At 41.2% G+C, this 12,528-nt stretch overlaps 1 protein-coding gene across 9 annotated transcripts in view; it reads left to right on the forward strand.

The window, feature by feature from the left end:
* The window catches only part of LOC144112431 (uncharacterized), a 25,863-nt gene extending 13,546 nt beyond the window's left edge, over window positions 1-12,317 (forward strand). For 6 of the 9 annotated variants that reach the window (XM_077645264.1, XM_077645271.1, XM_077645270.1 and 3 more), the window contains 4 exons: window positions 5,168-5,309; window positions 9,845-9,988; window positions 11,320-11,496; window positions 11,784-12,317. In XM_077645264.1, the coding sequence (XP_077501390.1) occupies window positions 5,168-5,309; window positions 9,845-9,866 (164 nt within the window). In that variant the 3' untranslated portion in view covers window positions 9,867-9,988; window positions 11,320-11,496; window positions 11,784-12,317. The remainder of the gene's footprint in view (window positions 1-5,167; window positions 5,310-9,844; window positions 9,989-11,319; window positions 11,497-11,783) is intronic. The other 3 variants (XM_077645269.1, XM_077645273.1, XM_077645265.1) reach the window with 2 other exon arrangements.
* Window positions 12,318-12,528: the final 211 nt, after the last annotated feature.

Here is a 12,528-nt window from a genome sequence, read left to right on the forward strand (position 1 = left end):
CACCTCATGGCACCACAAGCAATTCTCTTAATCTTTCATCAGCGTGCAGCACACCTAGCTGCACCTAACTAAACAAAAAAGCGATTATGTAAGCCTAGTATACTTAAGCAAAGCAAGCATTTGCATTCATGAGCGCTTGGTCGTGGCTGACGTTCGACAATGGCATCAGACTTCATGCTAATTTGTGCTTGAGTCAGAACGGCAAAGTGGTCGAGCCGCGTTTCGCATACATGTATATCATCCACAAGTAATTCTGCTGGTTATCTCGATGCGCAACAGCAGCAACTATATCTCGCAGCACACTAGTTTTGATGAGCAGCACTGCGAGCTCCGAAACGCAGCCATAATTATTGTTCAAAAGCATGTTCAGCACGAAAAAAAAAACGCACAAGGGTAAGCGCAGAAGTTTCATGGTTGAACAGTAGCCCGAACATGCGACAGGAGGACAGCGCACACAGGAGCTTCCTCCCGGTCGCCTCGTCTCTTCGCGCTGCAGTACAGCATTGAACTCACTCCAAATCATCCAGTTTGGCATTCTTCTGTAGTTCTAAACGGCCTTCGGGAGCAATTATAGGCAAGTAACTATAAATAAATGAACAAACAAATGCTTTACCTCGCGCGACTCGTGTAAGTGTGCCGGTGATCTGATTTAGATCATATTTACAGGCGTTACAAGAAGTTGGTCAAGATAAAAAAAACAGCGAAAAAAAGACGCAGGGCCAGGAGAAGACACACACGGACTTGCTGTCGCCGTAAAGAAGTTGGTGGTCAGGCTTTTATGCAGCAGCGGTAGAGAACAACGTTTTGGCGCAATTTCATTTATTTTTATCGCCACTTACACATGCACCTACACAAAACATACGTTTCAGTCGAGATTTGGTTTTCGTGTTACCCTGGTAGGACGTGAAAGGCCCATACTGGGTTAACGAAATTTCTGGCTTGCAGGCACCGCCATGCGGTCGCTTCTCTATTACTTAGCTTTTTATCCGGCGGTGGCGCTAGTTTTCTATTTAGTCTGTAGTTCTCAACGATTTCGGAATAGGTTTGCGTGCGCTCGTCCAGGTTCCGACAGTTCGGCGGTTTCACAATTACCCGGAACCAAAGAATATGGGAATGCGCTGACTACCCCGGAGTCGACGCAGATATCGATAGCAGAGAAAGTTGGGAAGCCCTGTTGCGCAGCGAAGAACCCGCTCGGCAGAAACAAGCCAATCCGCCCGGCGGCTGAAGCCGCGAAGAGATAAAATCTCTTTGTTAGCCTTTATTCACAGAGGCTCCGGCCCCCGCCCTCCAGGCCTGCGTGCCGGGAGCAGTGAGTAGTAAGAGGTCTCCATTTCTGGTGGAAATAAAAGCTGTCATCCATCCATCCATCCAGTCGAGATTTCCAACACGTGAAAATGTCGCGACTTGACTTTTGTTGCCCGTGAACTCCGCGGCGTCGTTGTTTCCGCCATTTTCTGAAGCTGCTGACGTCTCGAACATGCATGGTGAAAGTCCAAACTGTTTAACACTGCTTGAATTATCCATAATTACCAAAACGTAGTCCTTAAAAGCCAGCTGAAGCAACGCGCTACGCAGCAATGAACGTCGGTGCCGGCCGGAGATCCCCGTGGATGACGTCACGACAGTCCCGGCCAATCGCAGGCAAGAGCGGCGTTCGCTCGGCGCCCTGAGGCGACGGGGGCGTTTTCTTCTAAAAAACAGCTTTTTGCGTTTATTTCCGCTCTTTTTGAGTGACATATTTTTTTCAGCCGACTAAAAGCTATAAAATGACTTAGAGAACTCATTTTTTTTCTAAAAGTGCTTCAGCTTCCCTTTAAGGTGCCAGCTGCTAAGCGTGAGTGCCTATCTGAGAAAGACGAATTCATTCCTTCAATTCGGTACATGTCATGAGACTGTCATTTCAGCTGAAAGATTGATGCTTCCTTGGCCTGGCTACTGCTACACTAGCATCACATATCAATGTATGAGTATCTGTGTATTCTTGAGAATATTTTACCCATTGAAATGAAATTTTTAAGCCATATATGCCTACGTCCTATATTTTTACCACTTTTGTGCATTGTGTGCATTCAGAATGATCTACCAGTCTTCTCTGGACGCCGTTTTAAGAGTGTTAGCTCTTACTCATCACGTTTGGAGATTTTGTGGGGTCTGCTACCACCATTAGATCACATCGCCATCTGTGGCAGTAACTGCTCATCATGTCTCGAGATTTCGTGAGGATTCACTACCGATGGATGGATGGATGGATACGGCTACACCCTTTAAATCGGGCGGTGGCTCAAGCCACCCAGCCATGACTCATGAAATTTTACTCTTGATTTTAGCCACCAGTCAGATAACCTTCGCTTGGTTATTTCTACCCGCTTAAAATCTACTTTCCCTTCACTGTCCTTAAACTCCAATGCCTTGGATAAATCAGCCCCACTGCTTTCCACTATAGGGTGAAGCCCTTTACAGAAAAGTATCAAGTGTTCAGCCATTTCCTCCTTTTCTCTGCACACAACGCACAACGTGTCTATCTTGTAGTACCTGACTCTATATGTCTTAGTCCACAAAACTCCCGTCCTGTCCTGGCCTCAAACAACAAAGAGCTTCCCCTACAATTATCATAGATATTTTCTTTGGCAATTTCCTGCTTAAAAATCCTCTGTGTTCCCAGTGCTGATTTCGTCAGCATCCTTGTTTTCCACAGAGCTCTCTTTGTTTCTTTAACCTTTTTCTTAACCGATAATTGCAGATTTGACCCCTACTGCTGGCCAGATATTTGCTTGTCAATTTTCTAGTTTGCTTTCTCCATTTCGTATCAACATTCTTTATATACAGGTATCTGAAAACTTTCCTAGCCCACTGCATTTCCCACATTTTTCTCAATCGCTCCTCACATGCTATCTTACTGCTAGCTTCTCTGCTCTCGAAAGACGCCCATCCCATATCACCCTGTACCCCCTGATTTGCTGTATTGCCATGTGCTCCCAAAGCTAGTCTCCCTACGCCATGTTGTTTAATTTCTAACCTTGCTTGAACATCTGGTCTCATGCACAGGACCGCATTACCGAAAGTCAGACTAGGGACCATCACCCCTTTCCAGATCCCTCTTACCACTTCATACCTATTGTAATACCACAGTGCCCTATTTTTCATGACAGCTGCATTCCTACTAGCTTTATTCATTACATATTTTTCATGCTCTGTCAGATACTCAGCACCGTTATTTATCCACACCCCAAGATACTTGTACTCATCCACTACTTCTAGTGTGAACTCCTGTATTCTATGCTCGCCTAACTCATCATTAAATATCATGACTGCAGATTTTTCCTTACTAAACTTGAAAGCTAATCTATCTTCCTCTGTACCACATGTCTATCAACTTCTGTAAATCTTCCTTGTTGTCAGCCATTAGCACTGTATCATCGGCGTATATTAGTCCCGGTAATGACTGTTTAATTAATTCTCCTTGCTTGCTTGACTGGTTTTTTGGACTCGAAGGGACCTGGAGAATGGTCCAAATAATCGAAAAGTCCGAAAAATCCGTGAAGTACAAAAAAGCCACTTTATTGAGATGAAATCGGCTTAAAAATGTCACTGATTTTACCTTGCAACAAATTTCTCTTGCTGGCGACGATTTGCGCCTGTATTTGTGCCAAAGTTGTGCTTTCACTGTACACGCTAGACAGCAAGGTCACTGCATTTATTTGGAATACTTCCCACGCTTCTTTGACGGGTCCGGTGGGGCCATGTTGTCCACAACCCGAGTGTGCACCGTACCGCTCATCAAACACACGCAAAGATAAGGCACTTTTTGTTCAAAGCGGCGGAACCGCCGGACGCAATCACAAAATGGCGAACGGATGTAACTTCGTGAAGCGCCACTCGGTCGACGGGATCAGAAGAACCCAAGTGACGAAACGACGTAAGAGACCCGCCGCATATGAGACCAATGTATGAAACCCGCCGCGGTGGCTCAGTGGTTAGGGCGCTTGGCTACCCTTCAGGAGTACCCGGCTTGGATCCCGACCGCGGTGGCTGCGTTTCGGTGGAGGCGAAACGCTAAGGCGCCCGTGTGCTGTGCGATGTTAAAGATCCTCAGGTGGTCGAAATTATTCCGGAGCCCTCCATTACGTCACCTCTTCCTTCCTTCTCTCAGTCCCTCCTTTATTCCTTCCGGCCGAGATGCGAGATTGCTCCTGCACAATTTCCTTTCCCCAACAACCAATTTTCAACGTATGGGACAAGCAATAACTGCCTGCGACAACGTCGGCGACAAAAACAAGTTGACGGCGATAACAATGCGGCTGCCACCTCGAAGTGTCAGAAATCGCAGGGACCTCTACTAGCAACAATGAGGTACCGAAAGTATGTCAAGCCAATCCAACTGCAGCGTAAATCCACCTCAATCCAAGATCGCACCTTTTGCGCCTGCGAGAAGCCGATAAGATGGCCGATTTTGGCCCGCAGGCGACTGAAGTTAGTCTGAAAAATCGAACTTTTCGACTTTTGATGTCCGAAATATCCGTCGCGAATATGTATGTGCTTCTATGGGGTGACTGACGGCGCCTCATCGAGGTCCAAAATATCCTACAAGTCCGAATTATTGGAGTCCGAATGACCCGTCGGCTACTGTATATGGGCTAAGTTACTAGACTGATAATTTATTTGAATACTTAGGTGTTTGCTGATCAAAGCTGGTGAGGTGTGCTACTGTTTGTGCTAATAACGGCTGCCTAGTTTGTACATATGCACTCAAAAATTTTGCACAGATGTGATAGTGTGCAAAGCACAAGATTGTTATATGATGTCAAAGTGTGTTCTTTACTTTGTTTTCTTCTGTGTATTTCTATCACATGCATTGGTTTGATTAGTTTACATGTTAAGCTTGCCTTATACAAAGGTCATCAATAGTAAAATGGGTAGAGAAGGGCTGATGTAAATGTAATTAGCATGACCTGAAAGCCTCAGTTCCATGTTTCTCTTCATGATTACATTGCTGCAATGTATTTTCAAAGCAAGTTCAACATATATAGAGCAGTAGTGGTTGTCACCAAGATGTGTATCATGTAATTTTCACCCAAATACTCGTATGTGAAATGTTTTGTGTGGTGTTCAAGAGTTTTGTTTTAATGAAAAAAACATACTGAGTACTGGATGTCATTCCTTGCAGCTGGCATTGTCAAGTGTGCATTGATCACACAACCAGCAGCCGCCAGTTTTCTACACTTGTGGCACCATTGCTTAATGGAACAGGAATGGGCGAACTACAACACAGACAACTTTCAAGGCAGCTTCACCATGAATTATCTTGAGTAAGTGTCTCTATGATACACAATACTGACAATGCAAAAGCTGAAAAAGGCTGTTCGTATCTAAAATCAAATAAGTGCAGGCTCATGTTTTCTTTTATTCTTGCTCATAAGTATTTTATATTTGTTCCTTGCCAAGTAATTCCGTTTTCCCCGCTATCACACATTTCTCTTACTGGTATTCTGTGGCAAAGAAAGCCACAAAAAAGCTTGAGCAATATTTATGAATACCATTCATCTCTGCGACCATAGAAATGCAGAAGAATGTATATAGTTTTCTGAAATTTTCAAATTTAGGATGGAGCTCAAAGTCAGCTGATTTTGCACTTTGCAGGAATTAGATGCTCATAATGCCTGCTGATTTCTGCTGAACAAAGCCTTGGTCTGCTGGTCACAGGCTGTGTACTCATTGTCACTTACTACTGCATCCGTTAAGATGTGAAGGTACATAGCAAAGAGTGCATCACGAAGCTCTGGTTCGAATGATCTGTCTGGAGAACAATAGTTTTTTTACCACTGGGTGGGTAGGATGTCCTCTAGCCCAAAAGCAGGCTAATCAAGAAAAATTCAGTGTTTGCTAAGCTCTTTGCCATTCCTTATAGAAGAAAGGTGTAGATTTCAGGATTTAATTTTTGCTGGAAGCATTGAAAGGATAGTAGTGAATGCATCTCCAGGGAGTCTTAATGGAATCATTTGAGTGGGCATGAAAAACTTGTGTGACTCATATTTTCTGACTTCCCATTCATGTTTTTTATGTAATGAAAAAGTATTTAAACTTAGCTTAAAAGTCTGGAAGGTAAGTTTTTCTAAATTGTTTGGACAATCTTGCAAAGTGGCTTTGATTAAAAAATGACATTAATATTGGCATCCACTGAGCTCCTAACGAAGGAACACAAGCAGCAGCCCAAGATTAGATGATTTCTTCACCGGCATAAAGTTGTGCTCAGATATAAATGCTACCTGATGCGATTTTCCTGCTGGGCAACTCTGCAAGAGGTCAAACTGCCAAATTATTTCAAACTTTTCTTTTCTCAATTATTTTATATATTATGCGAACATTGTTCTGTAGGCCAACAGTGAATTTCATTTTGTGAAAATGCTAATATTTCAGGAGAAAAAATTTAAACGACATCATGACAGAGGCAGCATTTGCATGCACAGCTCAATTTTGCAAATTTGCAATGACATAAGAAATGAGATATGATAGGCATGATGCATATATTTTGCATGCTAAAAGTGCAGGTGAGAAAGAATATGTCAGGCTTATGTACGCCACTCTGAAGGAGATGTCGCTTACTAGACAAAAAATTACAAAAATGACAATTCTCAAATAAGGCTATCTTCAAGAAGTTTTTTTTCTCTGCAAATATAAAGCACACCTTCAAATTTCCACAGTTATATATTGTTATATAATTTAGGAAAGTGCAAGAAGTGTTCCCCTAAATCTGGCAGTTTTGAATATAGTGTTTTTCAAAAATAAAAAAAATCCTGAAACTGAAACAAGCCTCTAGAAGGAGGTGAAAAAGAATACAACAGAACATATTGCATTATTTTGTTTCCAATAATGTTATCCAAGCTCAAACTTGTAGCTGCTTGAGCGTGGGCAGGAGCGCCTAAATGAGGAAGTGGAAGCAGCAAACACGCCCTCCACTGCTCTAAATTTTCCTCAAATCCCAAGACTGAGACCTTTTCTATCAAGAGAGAGCACACCTGACTACTTTTTGTTGATAAACACCGATCTGTGACATAAGCAGGATTCGGTGGTGCCGGTGTTGTTAAGTGCAGGTAGCAACTGATAGTGCGGCCCATAGGAATGCATGTAAAGAAAAGCTCTCATTGTAATTTTCTGACTGCACAGTGCACCTATGAGGCTGTCTTCCATTAAAAAAAGCTGATCACATCATAGAAAGGAACGTGAAAATGTACAATGTCATTTCAAAGCCAATGTTTTTTTAAATATCACATTATGTGCATGTCAGAGGAGTCTTAAAAAGTCATATTCTCTACTAGAGGCTCTTTTCATCTTTTATTAATGAAGGATGACCTCATTTACTCACATTGGAGTCTCTTTGATAGGCAAAAGCTTAAAGAAAATTGTACATAAGTTGAAGGAATGCCTACTCCTGCATAGCTATAACCAATCCAGCATATAACCAGCACAACCAATCAAAATAAATGAACAGTGGTTAATGCATTTTTAGATCAAACATGAATTAGAAGAAAAAAATTAGGCAAGGTATGTTTGGACTGGAATGACAAAGCGAGGGCCTGGGGTCATGCATGGCTTCATAGATGCACTCTGTAGTAATTACATTCAAGACGTTTCTTGACATGCATTCCTATGAACAACACTCCTAGTTGCTACCTGCACTCGGCAATAGCAACGTCACCGAATCCTGCTTACATCACAGATCGGTGTTTGTCCAAAAATATAATTAGGTATGCTCTGTCAATGAAAAGGTCTGTCTTGACATTTGAGCAAAATTTAAATCAGTGGAGGGCGTTTGCTGCTTTTGCCCCCTCATTTAAGGTGCTCTTGCCGATGCTCAAGAAGCTACAAATTTGAGCTTGGATAAGGCTGTTTGAAACAAAATAAGCAACATGTTCTTTCATTTTTTTTTGGCTTGTTCTAGAGGTTTGTTTCAGGAGTTCTAAGAAAAATTAAAAAAGGGTTTTTTTCTCTGATTTTTCAAAAACACTAAAATATTCAAAAATGCTAGATTTAGGGCAATACTTCTTGTACTTCTCTATATTAAGTAACAATGAAAGGTAATACACTCTTTTAATGCCTCAATGCTTATCTAATGTGAAAATTTCAAGGATATGTTTTATATTTGCGGAGAAAGAATTCTTGAAAATAGCTTCATTTGAGACTTCTCATTTTCGAATTTTTTTCTAGTAAGCGACAACTTCTTCATGATGGCAGAAATAAGCCTGCCATTTTTTCTCACCTGTACTTTTAGCATGCAAAATATGTCCACCATGGCTTTCATATCCCGAGTATTACGTCAATGCAAATTTGCGAAATTGAGCTGTGAATGAAAATGCTGCCTCTATTATGACGTCGTTTACATTTTTTTTCTCCTGAAATATTAGCATTTTCACAAAACAAAATTCACTGTTGGCTTACTGAATAATGAATGTACGGTATATAAAATAATCAAGAATATGAAAAATTTTGAACATTTTAGCAGTTTGACCTCTCGTGGAATCACCATACTTATAATTTGCACATGAAAGATTTATGCATACGGTCACAACTGCAGTGATGATGCAGTGTTTGAGAAATCCAAATGTTGCATCATATGTGCTTGGCAATTGGATTATTGTCAATAACTAACTGCTTATCTGGCACTTATTCCAGAGAGAATAAGTTAATTTTAGACAAGAACTCAGCTGTCAAGCGCAGGAAGTACTTTGCTTTGGGCGAGGCTACTGCATCTGCTTACCCAAACATGCTTTGCAAAGAACCGCAAAGAGACAAAAAAGGACACATCAAGTCTCCTAAAGTAATGATGGTTATGGTTCTGTATGAGTGTTTTAGCTAATTATGGAGAATTTTAATATATGTCCTATGGGAGTATCATGATTAATTTTACAAAATGACACTGTAATTTAGCACTGGTTGTGTGTTCTCTATCTTTGGTCTTGTTTCAATCGCGCTGCTTACCTCCCAAGTGTCCAAAACCAACCAACTAGCCCAGCTTGCAATTCTTAATTGTTGCTTCATTTAGTACATAGATTGCAATTATTTTAAGTATTACAACTATTTTTCTCAGCATGCAAGATAAGTACACGTTGGACTGTTCGGTTTTTATTTTGTGAAAATTCGGTGCACTTTTTTGTGCGTTTACTCCAGAACATAAGTTTCGGGATTTTTGGCAGGTTAGTTTTACTCGTGATATTTTTTACATATTTTTTAGTTTCAAAAGTTGTCAGTGCCTTTACATGCAGCTGAGAATCTACTGTACAAAACGGCCCTAAGCCAGTGATAAGTCTGAGCAGGCGGTACTACACTAGCCAACAGCGCTTGGCTATAGGATATGGAGCCTACCTATTTGCAGTGACGTGTCTGAGTGCGCGGATCAGTGCCACAAACCTCACAGTCATGTGCAAAACTGCAAAGAATCTCTTGTCTCTTCATGTTACTGGTTCCAGCTCTCTTATTTTCTGCAGAGACCTAGCTGCTGTAACTGCTGTAACTGCCAGCTAGTTGTGATATACATGTTATGAATACTAATCTTTTCCGGCCAAAACTGAAAGTAAAATAAGTAATTTGCCTCACTTGAAAAGTGAAAACCCTAAATGCTAGAAATTCTTGTGGACAAGGGACTTGATCGAGATAAAGAATATTTCTGCAAACATGCCAAATAAATCTGCATATCAAAAGTCGTGAACACCCAGATTTCAGTCCTGTGAACCTTTTCTGTAAGCCACACCATATTCATTTTTCAATTTCTTACCGTTTTCTAATTTTGCTTGGCATAATAAATGATGAAACCGTTGTGCCTAATGCTGCCTTCGTTTTTCATTTTAAGGCTGTTTTCATGTCACAGCTAGCTGAGACAAGATGACATCGAGCATTACGGAAAACTGCTAGAGAAGCTACTAGGGCACAACTGCTTCAGGTTGCAATTGGTGATGAAGATATAGACCCTCAGAGTGCGTTAAGAGAGCTCGCTGTAAGTAAATATTTATTTTTTGTGGTAACATTGTATGTATTTTTAAGGTTTGATCAATACAATGCTCTACAGCACTCAAAACACAGGGCATATGCCAAGCACTATACTTGAAGAACAGATGTGACTGACTTGGTTCATTTTTGGACACAATGTTGAGCTGAAACATGGCTGCACACATTTTGTAAGAGTATAAGTGAACGTACCTTGGTGTTGACGGCACTGATATACCATGTTGTGGCAGTTTTCTATAGAGCCCTCCATTGTTATGTTTCGTTGTTGAAGGAAAGACTAAATTGCACGTGGCCTGTTCGGCTGACAAAACACCATTAGGACAATGTACACATGATCCTGCATGCCTATTGTCTGTCTTGGCAGTTTGCAGGTGTTTGATTGGTTGCAGTAACCTCGACTATACCACATGTAATCAGCTCTAGCTCAGCAAAATTGGCATTTGACCCTTGCTCTGTTTACTTTTCACTTCCAAGACTCCAAAGTCATAGATATGTAAGGTGTGGCTCAAAAGTCCCATGCTAATGAAGGGGAGTGATGTTCACTTGTGGGGCTCTTTAAGCTATAGTAAAGATGAATGGAGGGCTCCCATACATGCACATACAATACTTTGCCTCGAGATGCTAGAAGCAACTTCAGCCTCCATGATAATCAGCTCACATGACTCTTTAATCTGGCAAGCATTCAGTGTCATCCTGAAAAATTGATGCTCTCAACATGAATTTTTCGCACTGTAAATTGCTTCTTGTGTAATATAAATGCTTCTAATTCAATGAAACACTACCTGCACAGTACAGCTGACTAGTTGGTCATGGGTTCATGAGGGACAGCCCTGCTACTCCCCTAAGCTTTGTTGTCCTTATAAATATTTGACTTCACAGGTAAGTAGTTTAGTTAAGATGTAGGCCAGCAGGTTTTCTGTTTTTTTGCATGCCCCTCAGACAGGCTAATATTCATTCAGTGCATGAGTAGTGCATTGGGCTTGCATCATGATCAGTTTTTGGTCTCTATGCTGGCTTAAACTTTACCAGTCATCCATGTAAATTAGAGCTGTTGGAAAGTATATATAGAAAGCAGTTAATTTGAGTTGGTTTTTTTAGCTCCCTGAGATGGCAGTTGGACAGGCTGGGCCCTATGATAGAGAGAGACTTCTAAAACTTCTGCATGCAACGCTTCTGGAGTAGAAGTCCAATCCGCCAGCCCGACTACCACCCTATTTGTTGAATGAAAAAATTGTTAGTATTATGATGAATATTATATGGATTATGACATAGGGTCACTGTGGCATTGATCGTAACATTGCACTTTGTACTTACTTGCAGCTCACTGTAGAAGTGGAACTGAGGTTCGAGGAAGCAAGCACAGCTATTGTTCAGCGATTATGCAAAGTCAAAAAGCTAGTATCCAATATGTGCAGAAGAGAGATGGACTTCATTGACATTGATACATACCTGTGGGGCAGAAATGCCAGGTTTGCTCCGATTACAGTGCTGAGTTTTGTGAGTCCAGATTTCCATATAAAATTTTGCTATTATTATGGTTTTGTTCTTTTACCTCTGCAGTGACATTCACTGAATTATGTAAAGCACTGGAATTTTTTTAAGTAGACTGCAGTTACCTAACCTTCAATACTGAATAGGTGCCAGCACGACAGAGCTGTAAATGATGGAAGTCATGCTATGGGCTGCTTCTGTTTTTATAATTCAGATTGTTTGTTGGCTGGAGCTGCAGTTGGGCAAAAAAATTGTTTGTATGTTAATGTTTTGCTTTTGTAATTTATTTGTAGGACACTGGTACAGCACCTGGAGAGGCACCTGGGCCAAAAATATTCTGTAGTGCACAAGAAAGGCTATTTTTGGTGCAAGTCCCGAAGAACACATTGTGCTTGGTGCGACAGCAACACTTGAAAGTGCTCTGCTTCTGTGCATAACAGTCTACTATGTGAAGGACCTTACTTATCCATCATCATTTACCTAAACTTTATGACTTGCACAGAGTGCTCTTAAGAAAGAAGTATTTCCTCGATGCTGGGTCAGCAGTAAGCTACTGATATTAATTGAGGCAATGAAAGTAAAATAGCCGACCATACCTTGCTTTTCTATCTTCGTTTTAACCACTGCCTTCTGCCAAGTAGCATTTTCTGGTTTTGTGTTTTAAGTGGCACCTAATGTCAAAGTTTTAATATCACTAAGAAGAGAATAGCGTTCAGAACATGCACTTACATGCAGAAAAGATTTCGTGATTGGTATTTAAAAATGCTGTATCCTGACTGCATTACCACTTCAAATAAACAATTACACTGAAGACGTGGTTCACTTTACACTCCGCATATGTTTGTTTAGAGGTCCATGCATGAGAAAAGGTCATAAAAAGGATGGCCTGCCTGGCACGATGGGGAAGTGGCAATGAAATTAATCCAAATAAATCCAATGCAGTGGCCATTTTCTGACCATGGCATTGCGCATCAGCTCATCAGTACAGAGAAGAACAGCCTCCTGAAGAAGTCTATGCAAAAACGAGCTGTACGGGAG

This window comes from Amblyomma americanum, unplaced genomic scaffold (genome assembly GCF_052857255.1).
Source record: "Amblyomma americanum isolate KBUSLIRL-KWMA unplaced genomic scaffold, ASM5285725v1 scaffold_113, whole genome shotgun sequence".
Classification (NCBI taxonomy): domain Eukaryota; kingdom Metazoa; phylum Arthropoda; class Arachnida; order Ixodida; family Ixodidae; genus Amblyomma; species Amblyomma americanum.